Source organism: Halichoeres trimaculatus, unplaced genomic scaffold, assembly GCF_033239565.1.
Source record: "Halichoeres trimaculatus isolate MK-OKI-2021-1 unplaced genomic scaffold, fHalTri1.1 fHalTri1_scaffold_10, whole genome shotgun sequence".
In the NCBI taxonomy this organism is placed as follows: domain Eukaryota; kingdom Metazoa; phylum Chordata; class Actinopteri; order Labriformes; family Labridae; genus Halichoeres; species Halichoeres trimaculatus.
Window position 1 is genome coordinate 37,771,678 of NW_027437187.1, and position 17,202 is coordinate 37,788,879.

The following is a 17,202-nucleotide window of genomic DNA, read 5'->3' on the forward strand; positions in this document are numbered from 1 at the left end:
TGTCCTTTTTCTGTCTGACAGTTAGGCTCCAGTGTCCACCATCACTACAAAATTAATCACAGAAATCGTTTTCAGCAGAGAAAAACACAGATCTCTCTTCTCTCTGATAAACTGCTCGACCCGATCAGGAAGCTAAGACGTAGCATTTAGTAATAACCTGTGATAGGATTAGTCAGATATCTTGAAGAGAGGGAAAATCAATAACAACATGTCATCAAGTTTTAGTATCTGAGTTTTCAGTTTCCTGCAAAATGATTCAAAATGCCCTCAGCCAGTTACTGCAGTCTTTAACTGATGGTAAGTAAAACATGTCACTGTCCCCCATCAGCTGGGGTTCAGGCAGCTTGGAGCAGCGTTCAGCAGCTGCTGTAGTGACGTCTCCTCCCGCTGATTGTCGTTGTGCTCACTGAGACACCTCCTCTGGACGGGAGCGAAGCCTCTCTCACGCTCGGAGCGAGGAGGCTGATAAACTTTCCATGTGTGATTGTGAACACGCCTCACCCACTCACTACCAAATTGACCTAAACCCTGCAGGCTCTGCCAGCCTTCCCCTCCTCCCCCCTCCTCCTCCCACCTCCTCCCATCACTCACCAAACCCTCTCCCCCTCTCTTGTTCCAATTGGTTGGCTGCCCGACCGGGACTTCCTCCCGTCCCTGTGAGCGTGTCGCGTGGTCCGGTGACAGTCCTCCCATAAAATAGGTACTCTCCCTTCCTGTGCTCTGCCCGCCACCTGTTTGGTATCCTTGTTGTGGGTGTGGCTTCTCTGGGTCCAAACCTGTCAGAATATACAGCAGCTGTGTATATTTCTGTTTTTGATGCATGTTTAACGACAGTAGCGCGTCTTTGTGGCTGATGTGGTTGTGTCGTGCTGTGAGTTTCATTTTTAACTCCTCCTCCTCCTCCTGTCCTCTCCTCTCTGTCCTCCTTATCGCAGTATGAATCTCTCTACTCTGCTTATCTGGTGTGGGGCTTATCGCTCATCTTTGTGCCGTCCTCCATCTGTCACATCCACCGTACCAGCATGCAGTTTTCTGACAGCCTGGAGAAAGTCTGTGCACTACGTCATGTTACTTTGCAGAAATGAAGAGCGGAGAAACAAACTCAGAGGAGCAGATTCAGGCAGCTTCACCAGGCGTTGTTAAACTCAAACATCTGTATCTCTCCTTGATAGCCCCCCAACTTCAACTCCTCCAGCTGTGAATTAAGCTGAGTATTACCTTACCACAGGGGTCTGTAACCTTTACTTTCATAGGAGCCATTTTTCCTCAGCTCACCTGGATTAAAGTCGTTCAGGAGACACAAAATCTACTTTATCTTCACAATAAAGACAAAACAGACTGTAAAATTCTATCCAGAGTAAAAATTTGGTACACAATGATGTACACAAGAAGTTTTTTGTGTTTATAAAATTGAAAATTGAAAAAGTGATGTCCAAGTTTTTAACTTTTAACAAATTTGCAAGTTTGAAAATAAAACAAGAAATGTGATGTCATACATTTAGGTAATTTGCATAATTTATAACATTTCAATAAGTTGAACATTTTGCAATTTTTTTTTTAATTTTAAAACTTTGCAATTGAAAAAAGAAGGGCCAAAACTTGCAAAAAAAAAATTCTCCGAATTTTAGAAATTTGCTAAAAATTAAATATTGCTTTTTCAGGAATTCATTAAATTTTTTAAAAATGTCCTAAAAATTTGAGCAAATTCATAAATGTCCCTTTTTTCAGGAATAGAATTTCATTTTATGGCAAAATTTGAAGAAGTTCAAAAAATTTAGAAATTTGCAAAATCATCAGAATTTTTTATTTTTTATTTTTTGGAAAATTAAAAAAAAATCGGAAAAAAATTGTAATATCTAAAGTTTGCTTGACTTTTGAAAAAATTATAAAAATTGCAATGTTTTGCAAAGTGTTTTCAATAAAATAAACTTTAACAATTTGCAACCACTCTCAGAAATTCAAAAAGGGTTATTTACCCCAGAAATTTTTGAATTCGGAAAAATGTAAAAAAAAAATTAAATTAAAAAAAAATCCAAAAAAATCAGGAAAAAATAGCATTTTTGTCCAAATGTCCAAATTGTTCCTTTATCGAAAATAAAAAGAAAATTTTTGGCAAAATTTGAAGAAGTTCAAAAAGTTTTGAAATTTGCAAAATCATCCATAAAATGTACTGTTTTTAAATTGGAAAATTTGTTTAAAAGAAATCAAAAATAATTGCATAACTTTTTTAAAAAATGAAAAATAGCAATATCAAAAATTTGCTTGACTTTTTAAAAATTGTAAAAATTTCAAAGATTTGCAAAATGTTTTCAAAAAATATATTTTTTTTAACAATTTGCATCAACTTGCAGAAATTCAAAATTTTTTTTTTTAATTTTCAATTCGAAAAAAATGTCAAAAAATTTGAAATAAAAAAAACTTCAAAAAATTCAGAAAATATTTCAAAAAACAGACCAGCTGTCTGTGGTCTAATTAAACTACTGTCCCTGTAGTGGTATTTTAAAGTTAACTGAAAAGAAACAGTGAAAAACAAAACTCACTCTATCTATTTCTCTTTTTAAGAATTTGTGATAACATTGTAAAAATAATTGTGTACATGGTTCATGCCATGTGAAGCGCAGAGGGTGTGTTTATGCCATGTGGAGCACAGACAGCTGGTTTATGCCATATAGAGCACATACAGCTGATCTGTGTCATGTAGAGCACAGACAGCTGGTCAGTGCATTGTGTTGCAAAGACATCCAGTCCGCGCCATGTGGAGCAAATACAGCCAGTCTGTGCCATGTAGAGCACATACAGCTGGTCAGTGCACTGTGTTGCACAGACAGCCGGTTAGTACCATGTGGAGCAAAGACAGCTGGTCCGTGCCATATGGAGCTCATACAGCCAGTCTGTGCCATGTAGCGCACAGACAGCTGATCTGTGCCATACAGAGCAAAGAAAACTGGTCCATGCAAAATGTTGCACAGGCAGCTGGTCTGTGCCATGTAGAGCAGAGACAGCTGGTCTGTGCCATATAGAGCACAGACAACTGGTCCGGGCAATGTGTTGCACAGAGAGCTGGTGTGTGCCATGTAGAGCAGAGACAGCTGGTCTGTGCCACATGGTGCACATACAGCTGGTCTGTGCTATGTAGAGCACAGACAGCTGGTCTGTGTCGTATAGAGCACAAACAGCTGGTCTGTGCCATTTAGAGCACAGATAACTGGTCCAGGCAATGTGTTGCACAGACAGCTTGTCCGTTCTATGTGCAGCAGAGACAGTCAGGCAGTGTCATGTGAAGCATGGACAGCAGACCAGTGCCATGTGGACCAAAGAGAGTCAATCAGTGTCATGTGGAGCACAGACACCATCACAAAAAATTTATTCTGCTTTAAAACAACAGTAAATACTGGCAGCAGGGTTGGCAGGTTTTACATTCATATACTATAATCCACTTTGCAGTATTACACTGTAAAGATAAATAATTTTACATGCTTTGTAAAACAACAGGAGATAACTGTACCTCTCTGCTGCCAGTATTTTTTATTCAACAGTGATTTTTTTTTTTACAGTGAACCCATGGAAAGCATGACTCATCAAAATCCCGGTGCTCTTCATGTACACACTTTCTCTCAGTCCCACAACAGGGACTCACTTCCCAACCTGTCAGACTACGTCCTCAGCATACAATACCCACAAGGCCGTTCTCTCCACAGTGGAGAGCCCAGCTGGTTGCACTTCACAGCTGAGCAGGTGTTCAGGAAACGGAGAACGAGCTGGATGACAGACAGTTCTCATCAACGTTCATGTTTACGGACACTTTCAGAGGCGTCATAGAAAAAGTCTGCAGCTGTTGGATTCATGGACGACGGCTGATTTTAGAGCTTCAGCTCAATGGTGGGAAAAGTTTAAGATCTGTGAAGTAGTTTGAAAACTTTTAATCAGTTTGGTTTGATGACAGATCTAAACCTGGATGAAGAGCGTCAGGAGTGAGAACATGAAGTCTGTGTTTCTTGATAAGAGAGGAAAGGAGCAGCAGCCTCTGAAGGAGCTGGTCGGAGGAGGCACAGCGAGCACACATATTTGTTTGTGCACAGGTCTGGATCTGTGTGTTGGGTTTATGCAGAGTTCACAGTTAACAGGGAGCGAGCTGCAGAAGTGACAGTCTGATCTGCATAATTCATGAGCTTGTTTAGCGCACACTGGACCGCACACGCCTCTGAGTGATTCCTGCAGACAGGGCGCCAAACGGCTGAGGAATCACGCTTCTGTCATCAGCATAAACCAAACCATGACATCACAGCGATGTGATCAGGTTAGAGCCGCAGTGGATCCCAGCACAACAATCACACACACTCTATTTATCCCACATTCATTATTCAGAGGGTAAATTAGGCGAGGGAAGATTTAAGCTTTAATTGGTCTTCATTTGCATGCATCTGTTGTGGAGTGCGCCCGCTCGTTTGTCTTCTGTCTCACCGCAGAGACACCGGGAGGAAGGAAGGAGGGAAAGAAAAGGAAAGTAGGACGTTAAAGGGGCTCTAATAACCCACTTTCACAACAAGGACACTTTTTATCAAGGATCCCAACACTTAAAGGCTGCTAATGAAGAACAGCTGAGAGTGATGAACCTGAGCGTGAACTGGTGTCAGGTTTGTTGTGTTTGAGAGAGTTTGCCTAACCTTGAGGAGATATTTCCTGCATGGTTAAAAAAAAAAAACAAGGTTGAGAAGCAGGAGCATAAATTATCAGAGAGTGAAGATCTCAAGGCTTCTCCTGTAAAAACAGCGTGAGCGGAGACAGAAGCAGGAGACGCAGAGACTCCAGATTCACTGCTGCTGGAGTCCCTGAAGATTAGGCTGATCGGTGAAAACAGGATGATCGCTGAGGAGGAAACAGCTCAAACTTTTCCTCTGAATCACAGCTCCACTAACGGCACATTGACTGATTTATGTTGGATTTATTCTGTAACTATGGTCGACACTGGAGCTGGACTGACAAAAACAGGAAGGACGTCAGAGCAGAAGAAAGCTAAACAGGAGAGTGAAAGAGCACGAGCTAAAGGCTAAAACCCGGGCCAAAGGCTAAAGCACGGCCAGAAAAAAAAATAACGTGCTTAAGATAAAGCACAAGCAAAAGGCTACAACACAGTGACAGTAACAGAGGTAAAACATGTGCTAAAGGCTAAAACATGAGCTAAAGGCTAAAACACAAGCCAGAGGTTTAAACTGAGATACAGGTGTAAAAAAGGAGCTAAAGGCAAAATAAAAGCTACAGGCTGAAAAATGAGCTAAAGGCTACAACACAGGCTAAAGGATAAAACATGAGCTACAGGCTAAAACACAAAAATTAGTGATAAAAACATAGACTTATAACTGAAAACATGAGCTTAAGATAGAACATGTGCTAAATGCTACTGACAGGCTAAAGGCCAAAACACGACCTAAAGGCTAAAACAAAGGTTAGAGTATAAAACAGAAGCTAAAGTCAAAAATACAGGCAAAGGGCTAAAACACCAGCTAATGCTACAACACGGGCTGAAGGCTGAAACACAAGCGTAAGGCTTAAACAATAGCTAAAGGCAAGAACACAAGCTAAAGGCTTAAACACAAGCTAAGAGCTAAACACTAGTTAAAGGCTAAACAGGAGCTTAAGGCTTTAACACTAGCTTTAGATTAAAAACAAGCTAAAGACTTATACAGTAGCTAAAGGACTGAAACACCAGCCAAAAGCTTATCACTAGCTAAAAGGTTAAACACTAGCTAAAGGCTAAAACACTAATTAAAGCCTAAAACACTAGCACAAATCTAAAGCTAAAAGCTTGAATATTAGCTAAAAATCTTCAACACTCGCTAAAAGCTTGAACACTAGCTGGAGGCTAAAACACAAGCTAAATGCTAAACAACAAGTAAAAAGCTTAAACACTTGTTAAGGGCTGAAACGCTAGCTAGAGGCTACAGCAAAGCTAAAGACTTAAACACTAGCTAAAAGCTTAAACACTAGCTAATTGCTTAAACACTAGCTAATGTCTTAAACACTAGTTAAAAGCTCTAAAACACTAGCTAAAGGCTAAAATCAAAGCTAAAAGCCTTTAACACTCACTAAAAGCTTGAACACTAGCTGAGGCCTCAAACACAAGCTAAAAGCTTAAACACTTGCTAAGGGCTAAACAGGAGCTAAAGGCTTCAACACTAGCTATAGGCTAAAAAACAAGCTAAACACTTAAACACTAGGGAAAGACTTAAAACACCAGGTATAGGCTTAAATAGGAGCTGAAGGCTTAAGCATAAGCTAAAATCTTAAACACTAGCCGTAAGCTTATCACTAGCTAGAAGCTTTTCACTAGCTAGAAGCTTAAACACTAGGTAAAAGCTAAAACACTAGCTAAAGGCTAAAGCACAAGCAAAAAGCTTAAACACTTGCTAAAAGCCTTGAACACTTGCCAAAGGTTAAAACATAAGCTAAAGGCTAAAACACTCAGGCTAAAGGCTAAAACACAAGCTAAATGCTAAACCCAGGTTAATGTGTTTGTGCTAATGTTGTCTCCAACCCACAGTCAGCAGTTATTCTGCAGTGGTCTGTTCAAACTTGAGAGTCTATCAATAAAATGAAGAGCCAGGTTACGTTAGCTCTGCTTGGTGAGGTTGGAGTTGGTAGATGAGCTCTGGTAGGACAGAACCAGGATTCACTAACGTTACACGTTACAGACACGTCTCAGAGCACCGGGCTGTGAGGAGAGAGAAATATAGCAGCTGCTAAACTACGCTACACACTGACAGAGTTAGCTTGTTGTCACGTTTCAAAGCGTAGGCCAGAAGGTGGCGCTGCTGTCTGATTCAAACATCCTCATCTTTTCACAGACCTCTGAATTATATCTATCAAATCCCAAACTTCTTTCTCTTCTCTCTCTGCTGTTGGTGGATGAGTTCATCTGTTGTGGTCTGAAAGCAGCGGCTGTTGAAGGAGCTGATGAGTGTTTGGGGCTTTAACAGTGAAATAACAGACTGAGAGGCTTGAAAACAGTGGTTAGCATAAAGTAGCAGTCAGGTGATGATGGGCTTTGTGTTTGTGAGGATGGAGACCTCAAACTCTTCAACTCTAGCTGGTTTACTTTGGTCAAATTAAAAATAACACAGAGAGTCGTGTTTTGGACTCGTCACTTCTGCAGCTGCGACTAGCTTCAGTGTTTTCCTGATTCTCTTGTTGCTGCAGAGAGGAGTCGGTGTGTGAGATCACTGGACTAATTACCTGTTTAGTGTGCAAACAAAGAAATATCCATCCTAAGTTTGAGCCCGTCTGTCAGGAGCTGGGTGCTGTAATGATGGAGAACAACCCGCTGTCTCTGAGAGGGACCTAATCAGGCTTACATTTCACTCTGCCTGTGCAGAGCGGCTCACGCTGACAGGCTCTGATCCTCTTTATTTGACACACGCTCAGGGAAAAGCAGAACCAGCGCCCTGAGAGTGTTGCAGTTTGTCGTCAGCTGGTTTCCAGGCTGTAATTGAAGGATCCAGCAGGTTTGTGGAGAGTTTGTGGTCCTTTTCTCTGACGCTCATTTGCTCCATGCTCCAAAGTATCCGTGGCTTGTTGGTCGTCCTGGCTGGCTCTCTGTCTGTTCCTCTCCTGTGGTTTCCTGCGTTGGCTCTCCTGTGTGGCCCTTGTTGTTGTTTCTCCTGTCAGACAGCATGACATCTCCCCGTCCCTCTGACCTGGAGCGCCGTCTCTGGGCCCAGACTCTGACCCAGCCTCCTCTTTCTCGCCCTGTAGGCTAGCCACACCGGTATGCGCTCGTACATTTACAAGCAGAGCTCTGTGATTGGCTCGCAGGCGGAGCACACTGGGATGAGGACGTATTACTTCAGCGCTGACACCCTGGAGGACATGAACACCTGGCTGAGGGCGATGAACCAGGCTACGCTGATGCAAAACAACACGGATACACTCATCAGGTATGCACACACACACACACACACCCAAACACAAACACACACACACACAAGCATCTAACTCAGGCTGAACACATGAGGAGGGGTCTGCAGCCTTTACTTTCAGCTCACCTGGATTTAAGTCATCCAGGAGACACACAAAAAAAGACAAACAAGTGAATAAAATTCTAAACATGGTAAAAATATGGTAAATAATTATCTAAATGAAAAGTTTTTTGTGTTTTTAAAATTGTACATGTGGTTTCTTAGTTTTTTTTATTTTCAACAAATTTGCAAATATTTAAAAAAAAGGAAAAGGAACATTTTCTAACTTATTAAAAATTAATTAATGTTGAAAAATTATGACTTTTCATTAGGGCTGCAAAAATTATCAAAATTTTGAAATTAAAAGTTTTTTGTTTATAAAATTATACATGTAATGTCTCAGTTTTTTTCCTAATAAATTTGCAAATATTTAGAAAAAATAATTTCATAAAGGTAAGAAATTTCCAAATTCATGAAATAACAATAAGTAGCAAAACAATTTGAAAAAATTGAAATTTCAAAGATTGTTTTTTTTTTTTTTTTAATTTTTAAGGAATAAAATAAAAAAAATTGCAAAAATTCGCCAAAATTCCCCCAAATATTGAAAGTTAAAAACAATCTGCCAAAAAGTTGTTTTGAAATTTTTTTTGCTAAACATTCAAAAAATATAAAATCTTCAATAAGTGGTAAATTTAAAAAAAAGGACTTTGAACAGTTTGCAAAAAAATTGCTGAAATAAAAAAAACTTAAATAATTGCAAAAATCTTGCAAAATTATCAAAGGTTGGATTTTTGTCTTCACTTAAAAAAAAATAAAAAAATGTAAAAACTTCATTTTGTGGTAAATTAAAAAATGAATCTAAATAGTTTGCAAAAAATTGCTGAAATTAAACATTTTTAAAAAATTGCAAACATATTGCAAAATAATTAAAGGTTGTATTTTAACTTCTAAAACTTTTTTTAAAAAGTTGAAATTTACAAAATTTGCCATTTTTTTTACAAAAATCCCCAAAATTGGAAATATAAAAGCTACACAACATTTTTGAACAGTTTAAAATGTCCCCAAAAAAAGTCAAAACTGAAATTAATAAATTTGCAAAATTTTAATTATTTACAAAATCACAAAAAAGAAATTTAAAAACTTCACAAAAATTTTGAAAAATTTTCAAATGTCCAAAATATTTAAAAAATTGAAATCTATTTATTTAAATTATTCCTTAAATTTTGAAATAAGTATTGAATTTGATTATATTCCTAACTCCTGTTTTTAAAATCTGTATTTGTCTCCAGATAGTTTTTGTAGAATTAGTTATCTTTAGTTATCTTTAAAACTTGAGGTTAGCCACAGGTGCATGGAAAGTTGGATGGTGTTGATGAAGAGTTGATGCATGCGTAGTTCAGCAAAATGTTAACGCATGATTTTATCCGGTGTCGATGTCTTTAATCATCAACACCCTCTGTAAGAAAAATAAAAAAAATATATCAATAATATTTTTTTAAAGCTACAAGGAGCCACTGCAAAGCCACAGGTTGAAGATCGTTGGATTAGAAGTTATTATCATCAGCTTTCTAATGTAACCTCGTTATTGACGTTTTCTTTTCTTTAACCAATCAGAATCAAGTATTTGCTACAGGATAGCAAACTCTGTAGTAAAAACTATAAACCCAGCCTCCCCACAGAGGGTTGATCTTTTTTTGTCTCTGACTCCTGGAAAAACATCTGTTGTGTTTACAGCTCCAGCAGATCTGTCTCAGTCCGGCGGGCTCTGCATTTCTGTTTTTACGTTTGCCTCAGAGAGCGCGCTCTGATGTCAGGAAACGCTGCTTTGAACAGGCAGCCACTCTCTCCATGTTTTATTCATGTGCTGACGGCGGGAGGTGGCACAGATCAAACACCTCCCATCAGTCAGCGGCAGCCTCAGACGCCCCAGCGCTGCTCTGACACTTTTTTATTTTTGGAGCGGGGGGAATCCCAGAAGACTGCTCCAGCTCTTCATGAATGAAAGAAAGGAGAGTCGGCTCAGAGCGGCCTCCAAACGGCTTTTCACCCGTTACACGCCTCAGACTGACCTCATCTCCTCTCTCTTTAGACCTGCAGACAACTTCGACAAGCTGCACATGTTGCAGCAGCAAGCAGTCCCCCAGACCAACCACGTGAACCACCACAAGACCAAAACCCCGGACTGTGACGCCATCAGACCCATCGTCCACGAGGTCCTCCTGGAGCCCATCCAGCGCGACGCCGACGACCGCTGCAGCTTCCACAAAGACTCCCCCGCCACCATCACCATAGGAAGCACCGCCCTGGAAATGGACACGCACACCTCCCTCCCCTCTAACCCCGCCCCCTCCACGCTCCCGCTGTCAGACCAGGTGTCGGCCTCGGCGCCCGTGTCCAGGGTTCCATCCAGGGCGCCGTCGAGAGCCGCCTCCACGCTGCCCTCCAGTGTCTGCACGAGGAACGGGCTGGTGTCCACGCCCAGTCCCATCCTGGAGCCCAATGGGATCGCAGCAGGGACGTATCAGAGGGCGCCGGCAGCGCCCCCTGCTGACACGTACAAGCAGGTGCACAGGAGGAGCACGCTGGAGCAGGTGGAGCAGTGGGTCCAGGTCCAGAAGGCCGAGCACAAGGGGTAAGTCACTGCCAGCAGAGTCAGATGTGGTACTGGTGGCGTCTGGGGCTCAGTGGGTCGTTGGGCGCCTGCAGCCCGGTGTGAAGTGTTGCCATGGTTACAGCGTTCCCTCTGCTCCTGTTTCCTCCTCACAGCCCTCCATCCAGAGAGAACACGCTCCCTCGCCGCACACCCCCCACCCAGCACAAGTTCAGCACCCTGGACTCCTACCAGACCCTGCCAAAGACCCCTCGCCAGAGCCCCCTCCCCGCCCGGCTCGGCGAGTACAAGTACGCCCAGGACCGCCTCAGCCACTTCCGCCTCACCCCCGAGCAGGGCGGCCCGGCGTCCAACACCGTGTGGCAGCTGTACGAGTGGCAGCAGCGACACCAGTTCCGCCACGGCAGCCCCACGGCGCCGCTGTACACCCCGGCCCCGGATTACCCGTTCGGCCCCCGCCCGCCATCGACTGTGCCACCCTCCATGTCTGCACCCAAGCCTGAAGGCGCTCCCCGCTGCGTGTCGGTGCCGCCTTCTTCTGCAGACATCCCCCCGCCTGGTCCACCGCCGGGTTTCAGCAGAACCCTGTCGCCTACACGCCGGCCGCACACACCGGCTGAGAGGGTGACGGTCAGACCCGTGGGGGACCGGTCTGTGGTGGACATCCCCTTCACCGTCTCCCCTCGCAGGAGCAAATCTCAGATGCTCAAGGTAAAAATGTTTATTTTGGAAGTAGCTGATGCTGCAGTTTGGTTGAAGGCGTTCATTTTTACAGAGCGCGCTCAGTTCTTCAAAGTTTACTCACACTCTGCAGAGAGGAGCTCACACACAGCGCTGCAGGAAAAAACAAAAAATGACAGATTATTGAAGTTTTTATTGTTCGCAGATGAAGAGGGTGTTTTTCTTTATTAGCGCTGAAGAAGCTCAAATGTTCTGTGGAGATGTTGCTGTCCCTTTAAGAGATGACTGATTTCCTGAGGGGAGGGGCTTAACATGAAGCCACTGAGAGTTAGCTTCTGTTTTTCAGAGTGTCGTCCAATCAGGATCAATATTTGACATGTCGAAGTGAAAATTCCTAAATGAAATCTGAAATTTCAGCATTTGTTTATGTTTTATGTTTGGCTTAAAATGTATGAAGACCATTTTACAGTTTGGCAACAGAACGGCTGTGAGGTGATGGTTGGTCAAGTAACACGAGGGTCTTAACGACCAAACAACACCTTTTTACACAGTAAAAATCTAGAGAATGATTAAAGAAGAAGTTCTTTTGTGATGTCTAAGGTTTTTTTTTTTATTTGAAAAATATAAATAGAAAAGAGTAAAAAGTAATGTCATAAGTTTGCAAAATTTATGACATTGAATAAGATGCAATTTTTTTCTAAAAGTTGAACTGTTGAAAAGACTCAAAATTAAAAAAAATATGAAATTTGTATAATGTGCAAAAAGTGGCAGAAAAACAATTAATTTGCATAAATATTTTTTTAAAAAAATCTTTTTTTTTTTTTTAAATAAAAAAAGGAATTAAGATTCATAGTTTTTAGGAACTAAAGAACAATGAAACTTGCAAAAAGTTCAATAATTTTCAAATATTCCAAAAATTTTGTTTTTTTTTGTAAAAAAAAAAAAGTAAAAAAAAATTAAATTACAAAAATTCGCAGATAAATTAAAAAAAAAAAACGCAAATACCTTGAGAAATGAAAAAAGCAAAAATTTTAAACAATTTTGAAATTTCAAAAATTTGATTGTCTTTGCAACCAAACACTCACATATTTTTTTAATTTTGCAAATTTTGAAATAATTAGTGATTTGATAACATATGGATTATATTGCTCAACTCAACTCCTATTTTTCATTTTTTAATTTGTATATCCTTGCAGATTTATCTTTTCACAGATTTGGTCATTTGTTGCAAAAATTGGGAAAATAATACATTTTGAAAATTTGCCATTTTTCTATTATGAAGTTTAAAACAAATAAAGAAAAATTAAATTTAAACATTTGCTTAATTTTCAAAAAGTTGGACGGATGTTTATAATTTGCTAAGTTTAAAAAAATAAAATGACAAAAAGTATTTGCAGAAATTCCAAAAAGTTGATATTGCAAATTTTAAAGATTTGCAAAATCTTAAAAAAAAATGTAAAAAAAAATTCTATATTTGAACATTGTCAAAAAATCTTTACAAATCTACAAAAAAATTCCCAAAATTTGCAGAAGTATTTAAACATTTTTGAATGGAAAAATTATGCTAAAAATTTTTGCCTTTTCTCAAATTTGTAAAATATGCTCATTTTCTTTTAGAAATAAAATTGAACATTGAAACATTAAAAAAAAATGTCTCTTTGTAGATGTAGCTATCTTCCCAGGGCTGTAAAACTTGAGGTTAGCCACAGGTGCATGGAAAGTTGGTGGGCTGTTGATGTTGTAGGAGGTGAAGTAGAGCGGTGGCAGGCTTTATTGACAGATGGGATGAAGATTTAGTTCAACTAAATGTTAAATGATTGACGTCTTCATGTTTCTGTCATACACCTGCCTGGATTCCACTTGTTGCAGTGAACTGTTGCTGCGCTCTGCTACATGTATCATATGAATACTGGATCCTATCGCTTGTTGTTTGTACCATCAGGACGTGTTTTCCAAAAAGTCAAGTGGGAAACATCAGAGTGAGTGTTTCTCTTCCAGATCGGCGTCAGTCTTTGTGACAGTGAGGGCTGGATGCTGGGACCGTGCTCCACTGAACAGAATAATTGTTTTAGTGCCACAGGCTGCAGCAGCAGACACATCCTCAATGCAGCGACTCAGTGAAAACCCTCGACGGCCTCTGCAGACGCTCACACACACACACACACACACACAAACACACACACACACCGTGGGGAATGTAAATGAAATGTTTAATGCACACATTGAATAAGAGGCATTTGTCACATTTGCACAAACAGATATAAATTAGCAGCTCCATTATCCTGCATTTGCATTTCACATTTAGTGAGTGAAAAACCCACAAATATGCAAATGTACGCCCACTCGGCTACAACCAGCAGCGGCTCGTTCTGCCCGGGGATAACAAAAGATTTCTCTTATCAAGGTCATGTGAGACAGGCGTGTTTTTAGAGCTGGAGGCTCAGGGTAGGTTTTCTCTGTGACGTTTATTATTCCTGTTATTCTCTGTGTCTTCAGGCTGCTACTATCGAGAGACGGTCCATGCCTGCGTCTGGATACATGACGCACACCGTCAGCGCGCCGAGTCTCCACGGCAAAACGGTACGTCCCAACACATAAAACAAACACACACTTCGTATGAACATTTTGATTTCAGGCATGGATGAGTGTGTTTTTTTTTCTCCTTTTGTAACTTTGAGCAGAAATTTAAGGGGATAGTTTGGAGCTGAGTGACTCAGGTGGGAGAACTCTACGGTGGCTGGGAGGTTCAAACTTAATGACAAAGTTTGAAATACTTTTACAAACTTCAGACAAATTCACATTTACAAAAACTTTTTTACAATAAAAGAAAAACTTAATGTGGAGCGCTGATGGCCAAGAGGTGAGGTGGCGTTCCATGAGGTTTGCTCTCGCTTGGGTGGTCCCAGTTCAAACCCAGGCTCTGGCGCTTCCCGGTCTCTGTTTCCTCCTCTATTCAATCTATCCAAAGGCATAAAACCGCTCAATAAATAACCCAATAAATAAATAAATAAATATATATATAAATAAAAAAATTAAATAAATAAATAAATAAATAAATAAATAAATAAATAAAAAATTAAATTAAAAAAAAAAATAAATAAATAAATAAAAAAGATATTTAAGTAAATTAATCAATCAATTAATAAAATAATGTATTGCTAACAAATAAATAAATGAAAAATTAAATACATTTATATATCAATTTATAAAATAATTAATTGATAAAAAATAAATTATTAACTTAATAAATAAAAAAATAAAATAAATGAAATGAATAAATAGATAAATAAATAAATAAAATAAATTAGTAAAACACTAGTACAAAGGACAAAATAATTTTTAAAAATTCAGAATTTAGATGGAGAGGGAATGCACTAAATGCTGAACTTGAACATAGATTTATGGAGTTTATACGAGTTTTAAAAAATCTTAATGTGAGTACATTATATTTTGTCTTTTTTTTCGAACCAACTTTAGCCAAAAAACTTGGTTTGCTTTTTGTGTAGACGTTTGCTGGAATTTTTAAGCAACACGAAGGCAACAGTTGGACCAAGCGCCCATCACTCTGCGCAAAAATCCCTCAAATCTGGTCCTTCTGTTTCCTCCAGTGTGGGGGGTTTAACAAAGTAATGGATTACAGTAATGATATTACTAATGTGGGTAATGATGTAAAATAACACATTAGCAGTTGGATATTCTTTTATTGATCCTCTAATAGGGACATTTTTTTGCCACAGCAGATCACAGAAAAAGTGAAATAAATGCAAAAACAATGAAAAAATAGAATAGTAATACAATAAAAATAAGAATATGAAATTTGAAATTTGAAGAACTACAGAAAAATAAGAAATTATTATTGTTTACATTAAAAACAAGTTAGTAGCCTGGTGTATTGGTAACTACATTTCTTTACTAAACTTTAGGAACGTGCTTTCCCGTGTTACCCCATTTTTGCCAGTTGGTGGCGCTTACAAGCATCCTGCCTGTGTGTTTGTCTGGGCATCGTTTCCATGGAGACCGAGTTGTGACTGTGGAAAGGCTGAAGAGACGTTGTTTACTCAAAATGAAGTGATGAACGGGTCATGATGTTTGTCCTTGTCTCTTGGTGGTAAAGTTTGGGCATTAAAAGTAAATTAACCAGAGGTGAAGTAATCTCATTACAATTTACAGGTAGTTAGTAACTACTAACTTGTTCCTAAAAACTGTAAAAAAAAAAAAATAGTAAAATGACAATTTTTTTCAAGTTTGTAAAATTGTTTCAAACTTTATAAGTTTGGTTTGATCTTCTCAGCCACCGTAGCTCTATGCAAAGAGATTTCAGAGTCATAGTTTTCACTGCTTCAGCCGTTCACAGTGAGTTCAACACGGACTGTCCCTTTAATGTGTCAGTGGTGTGGCTGTTCCTCTTGCTTCCAGAAAGTTCCCACTCTCAAACATTTAGGGATCAGCACCAGGAGTGCATCAGGCCCAGAGTGTTGACAGGGAGTGACAGATCTAGATCTTTCTGAGGCTGTGAGTCTATGTGCTGCAGCTCTACGTCAGAGTGTTTCTGTGGCGCCGCTAGCAGCAGGTTTCGCTGGCGTTCACTGCGCTCATGTCCAATCTGCTGTCCCGCTCAGCCCGAGGAGCTCACCCTGCTCCTCATCCAGCTGCGCCGCCACCAGGCCAAGATGGCCTCGGCCCGTCAGCACACGCTCACCCAGCTGCAGCGCCTCAACGGCCCCAAAGAGCCCCTCCACCACGGACACCTCCTCTCCGCCAGCACCACCTCCAGCACCAGCCCCCTCCTCAGCTCCGGCCCCTCCCCCGTGACCTGCCTCGGCCACGTGGGCCTCTCTGCCGCCCTGGGCTCGTGCAACACCCAGGTGGGGGCCCGCCTGCTGCAGAGCGGTTGGAGGTTGCCACTGAACGTTGAATCAAATCAGTCACTAGGGGGCGTCAGGCCTCCTGGTTGAGTCTCCATCAGGGGGCGCTGTGGGGGAAACATGTCAGGATTATGTTTCAGACTTTTCTGACCTCAAACACTTATAGCCCTAAATGTGAGCGATCAGCCGCCGAACCTCCGTGCATCAGTGGCAACCTCCACCGACGCTCCCTCGCCGTGACATCAGGCGTCGTGAGCTCTGGCCTCGATCCATCCGCCGTCTCTCCATGTCCTGGTCTGCGCTGGTCAGTTTCCATCCTGTGCTTCTGGTGATGTCGTCCATCGCATGTCGCGCTGCTCACGGCGTCCGCAGAGCCATCCCATGCTTTGGCGAGCTGCTGCTTGTGGCTGTGTCGGTCGGTTAGGCCCCGCCCTCCCATCCTGCGCCCTGTCTGTTGTTTGTGGGTGTCTGAGGATCCTCTGAGGGGCCTGGGCGTTAGCAGCAGAGGTTGTCTCTGTACGTGTGCGTGTGTTGGCTCTCATGCATGTTGACCAGATCCCGCTTGCGTGTCCACATCCCGCCACGCTGACGCCATGACGCTCCGACCAGGCAGACAGGGACTGACGACTTCCTGTGGAGACACATGATAACGTGCTGTCGCGTGCTTGTCCCCCTGCAGGCTGATGACACCTACATGCAGCTGAAGAAGGACTTGGAGTATCTGGACCTGAAGGTGAGGACAGAGTCGGGCCTGGTTCCCAAACTGTTGATCAGCTCAAACACTCCTGAGCAAAATCTGAAGATCAGGGAAATATTTAAATGTTTGTCAGTCGAGATCGGAAATGTGAAAAGAAGAAATTGACCCCTGGATGGCGAAGGCAAAGAGGCTTTCTGTCTCTGAACGTGACACGATCGTTGAGCTGTCAGACGATTTCTTCACAGACCCTGAGGGTTATGGGATGGAAAAAGTGAAGTGGTAGATCAAAAAACTCACCTGTGCAGAGACAGAGGATCTTGTATGACACAGGAAGATCCTCCACCCAAACTAAGGCTGTTACTGCTGCAGACTGACCCCAACAACCAAAGCCACATT

The 17,202-nt window shown here is 41.2% G+C and overlaps 1 protein-coding gene across 10 annotated transcripts in view; it reads left to right on the forward strand.

Annotated features, from left to right (window-relative positions):
• Positions 1–17,202, forward strand: part of LOC141796085 (pleckstrin homology domain-containing family A member 7-like) — a 200,321-nt gene that overhangs the window by 158,328 nt on the left and 24,791 nt on the right. For 6 of the 10 annotated variants that reach the window (XM_074676983.1, XM_074676987.1, XM_074676984.1 and 3 more), the window contains 6 exons: positions 7,750–7,931; positions 10,042–10,584; positions 10,719–11,274; positions 13,741–13,824; positions 15,864–16,109; positions 16,789–16,842. In XM_074676983.1, coding sequence (XP_074533084.1) covers positions 7,750–7,931; positions 10,042–10,584; positions 10,719–11,274; positions 13,741–13,824; positions 15,864–16,109; positions 16,789–16,842 — 1,665 coding nt within the window. Of the gene's footprint in view, positions 1–682; positions 701–7,749; positions 7,932–10,041; positions 10,585–10,718; positions 11,275–13,740; positions 13,825–15,863; positions 16,110–16,788; positions 16,843–17,202 lie in introns of those variants that run through there. The other 4 variants (XM_074676991.1, XM_074676993.1, XM_074676994.1 and 1 more) reach the window with 3 other exon arrangements.